Genomic DNA, 9403 nt, shown 5'->3' with positions numbered 1-9403 from the left:
AGATGTTACTTTGCTGCTTTGCCCTGCAGATCTGTGGCTGTTGAACATCCGCACACACAGCCACGGTTTCTTCTTCCCATGCTGAAGGATTCCACATCTCCCAGTTCTTTCTTTCCTCCCCCATCCTGACAGAGACATCAGGACACACCAGCCAGACCAGCACCAGTGCTGGATTGTGCCTGTGTCCACACTGAGTCCTGCTCTGGGCTCCTGGCACAGCCTTTGCAGCCAGATCAGGAGGGAAGGATTTTCTTCAGAGTCCATTTCAAATCAGACAGAGCCAAGAGGAAGTCTTCTTCTCTGCATGAGATGATCTCCTCCTGTGAAGATGATCAGAGGGCTGAAGCAGCTCTGCTCTGGAGACAGGCTGAGAGAGTTTTGTTGTTCAGTCTGGAGAGGAGAAGGCTCCAGGGAGACCTTAGAGCACCTTCCAGTGCCTGAAGGGGCTCCAGGAAAGCTGGGGATGGACTTTTGGTAAGGGTTTGTAGTGTGAGGACAAGGGGGAATGGATTAAAACTGGAGAAGGGGAGATTTAGGTGAGACATTTGGAAGAAATTCTTTATTGCAAGGATGCTGAGACATTGTCCCAGGTTGCCCAGGGAAGCTGTGGCTGCCCCATCCCTGGGGGTGTTGAAGGGCAGGTTGGATGGGGCTTGGAGCAGCCTGGGCTGGTGGGAGGTGTCCCATGCAGGAGGGTTGGAACCTGATGATCTTTAAGGTCCCTTCCAACACAACCCATTCTAGGATTCCATGATACAGCAACATCTCACCAAGTCCCTCTTTGTCAGCCTGTTTATTTTCCCTTCCCTTATTAGTATTTCTGGTGGCCTTGGCTCACCTGACAAAGTTACATCTTCAAGTAGCTCCAGCAAACATGACTCATCCCAGAAGGGGGGGTGACATGACTCAGGGGAGCACCAGCAGGATTGTTGAAGATGCAGACAGGGCTTTTAGTAGCTCAGGCTTCAAAAGGAACCAAAGGCACATCTGTTCAATGTGGCACCAGCTCATGAGTCAGTCCTGTATTATCTGTAGATACAGACTGTGAGTTAGGGCTTCTCATCACTCACAGCCATGGAGCTTGCTGGAAATCTCAGCTGTGCTCGTCTAGGTTGAATGATGTTCCATGCACCCTCTAAGGTGTCCAAGGAGTCCTTCTGCATCAAAGGGTTGGGCAACCTTGGGAAGCTCATGGTAAGATGCTGGGGTGCTGGGGTTAAGGAGGGTGTGTGGTGCCTCTGTCTAGATGAAAAATGTGGTGGCTGATTCCTTGAAGTCAGCATTAGGATAGGCTGCTTCTCTTGGTCCAGGTGGGTTGAGCACCATGTCCTGTGGTGTTGGTGCTCAACAGCTTCTTCATGAAACTGGTCAGTGACCCTGATGCTTAATGGGGGAAAATGCTGCACATCCCACCCCAGGTGGACAAAGCTCCTGGGGTTCCCTCACCATGGGTGAGGGTGTCATGCTCTTCAAACTGCAGCACTGATGCTCCTCATGGCCAGACCCCATCATTGCTTGGTCTTGTCCATCACAGCTCTAGCAAGGGCACATCATGCAGTTTTTCAAAACCAATCAATCCATACATTGGGTGAAGCCTTCTCTGCCAGCCCTAGTGAGCAGCAAGCAGCACTTGATCTGCTGCCCCAAGGAGGGGCTGGGTGTCCGTCGTGCTTCCAAGACACCATCAAGCTGCCTCCAGCAGGGGCAGGGCCACCCATCCCCTCTCTGCTCCATCAGCAGCTGCTGTTGACATTGACTTGAGCCCACCCTGACTGGGATCTTGATGCTGCTTTGTGGTTTGAGCCAGAGATCATTTCATTGCCCGTGGCTTCAGCAGGCTCCTCTTCTCCTGTTGAAATGACCTTGTTTCTCAGCAGACACCTGCAAAGTTTGCACCCTCTGTTGTGTTTCATTGTTCTACCTTTGTTTTTATTTTTGCAGAAAGTCAGTATAAAATGTCAGGTCCTTTAATGCAGCAGCAGCTTCCAGTTGTTGTTGGATTTTGCTGCTTGGGGATTATTTTGGGGGAGCAGATGACACACAGGTGCTGTTGCATGGTGGATGTGCCAGGTTTTAATAAGGCTTCACTGTCATTAGAGCAATGAAGCTCTTGCTTTGCCAACAACTAGTGACACAACATGTATAGCTCCAACAAAAAGCTCTGAGATGAAGTGAACTGCAGTTTCCCGTGGGCAGGAAGGTAAATCCATGCTCCAAGTGCCTTCCAGCGTTGTGAGGGATGTTGTGCTGGAGGTTTTGAACCTTTCCTCTCCCAGTCTTTCCCTCAGTGGCTTCGTTTGTGTCTCTGCAGGATGGATGACATTCAGCTTTGCAAAGAAATCAGCCGGCTGAAAAAGGAGCTTCAAAAACTCATAGCTCTTCCAGGTAAGGCTCTGTAAGGCTTCAGAGAGCTGCACCCTGCAGCTGCCATCAGCAGAAGGGTTTCCATGAAGCTCTTGAATGGATCCCACCCTGGGATGCTCCCAGAGATGCTGCTGCTGCAGGCAGTGCCTGAGCATCAAGAAATGTGGCTCCTTGGGTCTGACCTGAGACCTTTCTGGGGAGCTTTTCTGCTTGCAGTACTGCCAGGGAGTCCTTGTCCAGGCCTGGGAGCAGAGGAGGAGAAACAAACACGAGTTCTTTGAGGAAGAGCATTGGTCTGGTATGGGAGGAGGGCAGGAGCTGAGTGAGGTGGCGGTGAATGCCAACCTGCTGTGCACACCAAGGAGGATCCCCAGGTGGGCTGAGAGGACAAGCAGGGGACATTGTCAGGTCACATCATGGAGGGACCCTTTGTCCCTCCTCAGGCATGTGAAAAGCAGTGGCTGTGGCCCTGTCAGGACTGTGCTGGTGGTGGGGCAGGTGGCAGCAGCTGCCAGGGAAGGATTCTTAGCTGCAGCCAGGGTAGGGTGGGTTCCAGGGGGATGTCATGACCCAGGGGCTTGGCCATGTCCCTGGTTTAGGTGAATTAATCATTCAAGATAATGAAAAGAGGCAGACAGTCCAGAGCAATGCATGTGAAAACTTCAGCTGGGAGGAAATGCTGCTTTTGTCACCCCCCATCAAGGCCTGTGACCTTCCATGTCCCTGTCACAGCCAGAGCCACCCTTGTCCCTTCACAGCCCAGGAAAGGCCAACCTGGCAGTGTTGAAGGGCAGGTTGGATGGGGCTTGGAGCAGCCTGGTCTGGTGGGAGGTGTCCCTGCCCATGCAGGGGGCTGGGACTAGATGATCTTTAAGGTCCCTTCCCACCCAAACCAGTCAGTGACTCTGTGACTCCCAGTGTCTTTCTGAAGATGCTGCCCTTGCTGACACCAGTGAGCACGTAGCAGGGGCAGTGCCTGCATGAGGACCAGGCTCCAGCTGTTGCCCAGAGCAGCAGCTCAGCTCATCTGCTCTGTACCCAAGGTTATCTCAAAGCCAAGAGTGGCAAGAAGCCTTGACCCTGTCTCATGCCACCGTGTCACTGTGCTGTGTGTGCCTGTGATCCTCCAGCCCACAGCAAGAGCCCAACCTGCAGCTCTGGGGCAGTTTAATTCAACCTGGCTGCATCTGGGAGGGAGGGGGCAGGCAGGGCAGGGGGAAACTCTGCCACAAAACCAGGAGCTGCTTGCAAAGCACAGACCCAAATCTCACCTGGGCTTTTCATTTCATAAAACAAGACATGACCAAAATGATGGCTCAGGATCAGAGACAAATTTGGCCTTTCCAGAAGCTGGAGAAATGTGACTTTCCTTCCTTGGCTTTGGCTTTTCATTTCCAGCCTTTTCAGCATTTCCAGGTTCAGCTGAGAGCAGGGATGCTCCTTGCACCAGGGATGCTCTTTTTGTTTTCCTTATAACTTGTTTCAAGCCAGACTGTGCTGGAAAAGCCTTGCAAATCACTGGTCTGTGAGACTCTTCCAGCAGATCATTCATAAAAATGGGCACTGGGCTTCAGATCCAAACACACCAGTGCTAACTCAGCCCAGATAAATGAACAATAAGAGAGATGAAAGAGATTTTTTAAAAAATTATGGTCATGAGAGACTGTGACTTCAGCTGGAATAGAAGCTGCAGTGTTTGTACACAGAGAAGTGTTGATACAGCAGGTGTGTGAGCTCTGAGGTGCTCCAGCTCAGCAATGCAGGTGGGTCAGTAACTCCAGAGCTGGTGGGTTTGTGTGCAGCCTGATGTTTCCCATCTGTTCAGCACCTGAATGACGTGGTGAAGTGCTTCTGTTCCCACCAGGCAGGTGGGAGCTGCTGCACTGGGACAGTGCCTGTGGCCAGGTGACTTTGCATTAACTCCTCAGGGTAGAAGACCAGCAGCTGCAGCCCAGACCTCAGCCCAGATCCTCTTCCTCAAGCTCACTGCACAAGAGCACAACTGTAGGAAAAACCTTTGTTTGCTGGGGATGTTTCTAACAAGGAATCACAGAATCATTAAGGTTGCAAACAGCTTCTAAGGCCATCAAGTCCAACTGTCAACCCAACATCACCATGGCCACTAAACCATGTCCTAAAGTGCCACATCCACAATATTTTTGAACACCTCCAGGGTTGGTGCCTCCACCACTTCCCTGGGCAGCCTGTTCCAGGGCCTGACCCCTCTTTCAGTAAAGAGGGATAATCATGATTATGAGAAGGTCCTCCTACTCCAAGCCCTGCAGCAGCAGCTCCTATCACTGCAGATCAGACTTCAAACTACGGATCAATGCAGAGCTGAGGGAACTGCTGAGACCCAGCTGGTGGGGTTTGCTCCTTGCTGTGAATCTCCCTGCATTTTTATTTAGCTGAAGGAAAACTGGAGATTGATCCATCCTGTGCTGGATTGATTTTGGAGCTGGCTGCTGAATTCAGAACCAGTAAATAGCTGCAGCAGAGATAGCCATGTTTTTCACCTAAGGTAGCTCTCCATTTCTATTTAACACTCCTCAGCCCTGTCTCTGTCATCTCCACACGTCCCACTTAACCATTATTTACCAACATCTCTCTTTTCCCAGTGATAGGAGGGTTTTCCATGTCCTCACTAACCCAAAGAGATGTGGCACAAATGGGTCCCACCCTGCTTGGGGTAGGTCAGTCTGGGGCTTCAAGTGACAACCAAGGGTGCCACGTTCACAACAGCCTGGCAGGCACTTGTGGTCATCCCTGTCACTGGGGTGGGAAGGGGGTGACAGTGGTTTGAAAGGTCAGGTGTGGAGGATGAGATCACAGGGACCATGTTCTGCAAGGGAATAAGGCTACAAAACCATCATGCTGGTTTTCATGCCTCTAGGTATGGGGGAAGCAGTGGTGTGAGGTGTTCCCAAGGTTTCTGGGCACTGTTGGTAGCTCCCCACACAGCTCAGCCCCCAGCTGGTTTCTCAGCCACATGGAAGACCTGGCTGAGAAGTCTCTGGGCCCCTACCCAGCTCAGGGCCAAGGCTGGCTGGGTGTGCTGGTGTGGGAAAGGTGGGGTTTCACATTCTGGCTGCAGGTCTGACCTTGCTGAGCTCACAGACCCAACACTCAGCCTCCCCAGCAGGACCCAGGGCAGCCACGGTCACCAGAGACATCCCCACGCTGAGGGGCCCTTTCTCTGCCCTGCAGAGCTCACAGGGGCATCTTGCAGTGCTCAGCCCCATTCAAAAAAATTGGGGAGAAGCTCCAAATGCAAAGTTTGGTGACACCAGACCTGTCTCCTGCCAGCCAGGGTGGTTTGGGACGAGGTTGTTGCTCATGGAGCGACCTGTGTCTGCATCCAGGTGCCTGCTTTGGGTTGGCTCCTGCTCCCGTAGCTCTGCTCCTGGGTCCAGCACGGGTGGGGTGGCCCTGCTGGTGTGTTAAATGTGCTCCCTGTGCTGCAGAGAACGAGAAGACCAAGGAGGTGAAGCAGAGGGAGGAGGAGCTGGTGCAGCAGATCCACAAGCTGGTGGAGACGCGGGATTTCCTGGTGGACGATGTGGAGTTTGAGAGGCTCAGGTAGCAGTGAGGACAGTGCAGTCCTCTGAGCTGTATCGTGCCCTGCCAGGTGCTCCTGGAGGCCTTGCTGCTCCTTTCCTGAGTGGTAACCAATGTCTTTGTCACAGGGAAAGGGAAGAAGACAAGGAAATGGCCGAGTTCCTGCAAAGCAAGCTCTCCAAAAGCTACCTCCAGAAAGCAAGTAGGTGGTTGATGAGTCTTGTTCCTTGCATTGAACCTCCCTGGTAGTTTCTCCCCTTTCCTGAGTGCTCTGTCCCCCAGATTTCATTGCTCTGCATGGGGCTTGCTCACCTGGAGGCTGCTGCTGCTCGAGGAGGGTGTGGGAAAGTGGCAGCTGGGGATGGGAAGGTGTCCTGTGGCTGGTGCTCTTCTGACCCTTTGCAACCAGCTCCTTACATTTCATCCCACCATTATCTAAGGTCACAGGTTGTGGTATCCACCCAGCCCTCTCTTCCCTGTGCCCCTGTCATTGCTGGAGGAACACCTCCCCAGTGTGGTGGGAGACAATTCCAGCCCAGGGTCCCTGTGTCCTCCCTGTGGGACACCCACAAAGTGCACACGGTGATGGTGGGTGCAGGAGCTCATGCCCAGCTGTGGCTCTGAGGAGTGTTAGCATCTTAGCCCTGAAAAAGAGCTCTAAGAGGAGGTTGGGCTGGTGGCCTCATCACCAGGCAGACACGATTCCTCTTTCCATAGCTCCTGTCAAAGAGAAGAAAATGACTTCCAGGGGGCAGCAAACCTCTGCACCATACATGACCAAAACAGGCCTCACCCTGCTTAAGGAGTGCTGTGGCTTCACCTGCTCCATCATGTAGGGCAGCTCCTCTGCACAGGACATGACCATGGTAGGGCACATGTCTGGGGAGCTAGGCTGAAATGGCCAAGTGGGTGGGTGAGCATCAACATATGGGATGGGCACAGCTCCTGGTGCTGCAGGGGGAGTGAGGGACCACCAGGCTGTAGCCCTGCCCTGGAGGGGCTGCTGGAGCCCCATGGAGCCCTGAGAGAGGGGAAACAACAGGGGCTGGGAGGGGGACAAGGAGTGAGCTGGGTGGAAGGGCAAGAGATGGTTGGCAGAGGGGAGCAGGGCCAGGCAGCTGGGGCAGCACAAATCCAGCCCAAATCAGCTCCTGGTGAGCACAGGAAGGGTTTGATGGTCTAAGGTTCCACTGCTGTGCATACCTGGTGCTCATGGCCTTGTCTTCTCCTCATATGGTCTCTGAAAACCAAAGAAGCCATCAGGCCTTTCTGGCCTTGAGGGTCCTCACCTGCCTTCTCCCACCTGCTCCTTTTCAGCAGGTTGCAGAGAAATCACTGGCACCTGCTGCCCAACCCCAAGGGGTTGGTTTTTCAGCAGTTCCCCAGAAGACCAGACTGGGTCAGCTCTCCAGGACTATTTGGCTGCCCAGGGACAACCAGACAGTCCCCATCCATCTGCCTGTGGCTCAGGGCATAAACACTTTCTCAACATTGTCCCTCTGTGGCAGCCTTGGGGACAATAAGACCCATAGAGAGGTTCTTACCCGTGCAGTCTGGTGTGGACTTGCCCACCTTGCCCCAGGAGGAGGCTGAGGTGCCCAGGCTCTCAGAGGTGGGTGGGTGGGTGCCCACCAGCCCAGCTCTGCCTGGTTTGAGCTCCGTGGATGCTGCCAACAGTGGTGGCTGAGGGTGTGGGCACATCAAGCAAGGCCTGAGCAGTTGGGTGTGGGATGATGGAGCAGAGGCTGAACTGGTGAGAGCTGGTGAGCTCTGCTCACTCCTCCCAGAGTGTGGTGAGGACACAGGTGAGGGCAGTCAGAGCTGGGATATGTCTGTAAGGTTGTGCTTTATCATAGAAGCCTAGAGTGTGTTGGGTTGGAAGGGACCTTAAAGATCATCTAGATCCAACCCCCCTGCATGGGCAGGGACACCTCCCACCAGCCCAGGTTGCTCCAAGCCCCATCCAACCTGCCCTTCAACACTGCCAGGGATGGGGCAGCCACAGCTTCCCTGGGCAACCTGGGCCAGGCTCTCACCACCCTGATGGTGAAGCATTTCTTCCTAATGTCCAACCTAAATCTCCCCTCTTCCAGTTTCAATCCCTTCCCCCTTGTCCTCTCACTCCCTGCCCCTGTCAAAAGTCCCTCCCCAGCTTTCCTTTGGTGCAGCTGAAGTGACTTTCTGCCCTCAAGCCCCACACCCCTGAGCCCAGACCTCACAGGGCAGCTGGCAAGGGGGTGAAACCACCCGTCCCCTGAGCTCCCACCTCCTCCATGCCTGGGCTTCACCCAGGAGGTGGTGAGCATGGCCAAAGCTGGTCCTAGGTCATGGCTGAGAGCATGTGTGAGAGGTGTGAGAGGATGATGATAGGAATGGAGGCCCAGTGGGATGTAGTCTCTGTGTGAGGATACATCTCATCTTCAGGATTGCTGGAGGCTTCCACTGGCAGGGCCCACCCCCAGGAGTTAGTCTCATTGGCACTAGATGCTTGATAAAGCAGGGTTGTCTCTCTTGCCATAGGAGAGAGGAACAGCAAGGGGACCCCAGTGTTGCAACCCATGGTTTCCTGTCTCTTGCCTTCCCTCCCCAGGTCTCCAGCCAGAGTCTACAACCTGCTCTCCTCTGAGAGCTCCAACTTCCCATCACTGTTGATGCTTCCCACTGCAGCACCACCACAGGGACTTCCCAAGCAGGCTGGTGCAAGCTTGAGTAATGGCATGTGTCCTTGGTGCTACATCAATGGTTGTCTCCTCCATGACATCAACAAACACCAAATTCCACCCGAGGGAAGAGGTGGGTGCAGCAGCAAGTGAGTCCATGACAAGGACCTTCACCTGGACAGAGTCATAGAAGAAGGACTGGGAACCAGTGTCTGGAGACCATAGTGCTCCAACATCCAAGACATGCTGTGGCCACAGGTGATGTTTCATCCTTAGCCTTGTACCACCTTTTGAGCCTCTGGGGGATGATTCCTGCAGACTCTTGGTGGGGAATGTCTCCACTCTGGGTTTTGGTGTGTTTTCCTCAGTTCTGTGGCCAGGTGCTCCATGGCTCAGGGTGTAGCTGAGCAGAGTGTGAAGGGCAGTCCCCAGAGCTGGCTGAATGAAGGGCTAGTTCTTGTGAAGTTCTCATCTGAGCACAGTATTTTGAACAGATGAGTTGCTTTTCCCACCTGGCTGTCACTGGATTCAATTTTTGGCTCCAAGGAAAAGGAGGAAATTAGAGCAAAAGGGAAAAGGATAAAAATTCAGAAGAAGGAAAGGAAACCCAAACAAGAGTCTGGAAAATGGCAGGAGAAGATGGAGACAGCAGGTGAGAAACATTGTCACTGCCCTCCAGGGCCCCAGCCAGTGCCTCTGGGCTTGGCACCATGAGCTGGACATCAAGTCCTGTGCAAAAGACCCATGTCACCCTGAGGTCACCCAGTGCCTCCATTCCTGTCCCTTCCGAGCAGCCACCCGTGTAGAGGTGGCACAGCCAG

At 53.6% G+C, this 9403-nt stretch overlaps 1 protein-coding gene across 1 annotated transcript in view; it reads left to right on the top strand.

Annotated features, from left to right (window-relative positions):
* Positions 1-6758, top strand: part of LOC104398202 (uncharacterized protein C16orf45-like) — a 9212-nt gene extending 2454 nt beyond the window's left edge. Inside the window, exons 3-6 of the mRNA XM_010008256.1 lie at positions 2312-2385; positions 5829-5943; positions 6051-6124; positions 6640-6758. Of these exons, the coding sequence (XP_010006558.1) occupies positions 2312-2385; positions 5829-5943; positions 6051-6124; positions 6640-6758 (382 nt within the window). The remainder of the gene's footprint in view (positions 1-2311; positions 2386-5828; positions 5944-6050; positions 6125-6639) is intronic.
* Positions 6759-9403: the final 2645 nt, after the last annotated feature.

The sequence above is a fragment of the Chaetura pelagica genome, unplaced genomic scaffold (assembly GCF_000747805.2).
Source record: "Chaetura pelagica isolate M959 unplaced genomic scaffold, ChaPel_1.0 scaffold471, whole genome shotgun sequence".
NCBI classification, from domain to species: domain Eukaryota; kingdom Metazoa; phylum Chordata; class Aves; order Apodiformes; family Apodidae; genus Chaetura; species Chaetura pelagica.
Note: the sequence above shows the minus strand (reverse complement) of the source record. Positions and strands in the feature narration are given on the sequence as shown.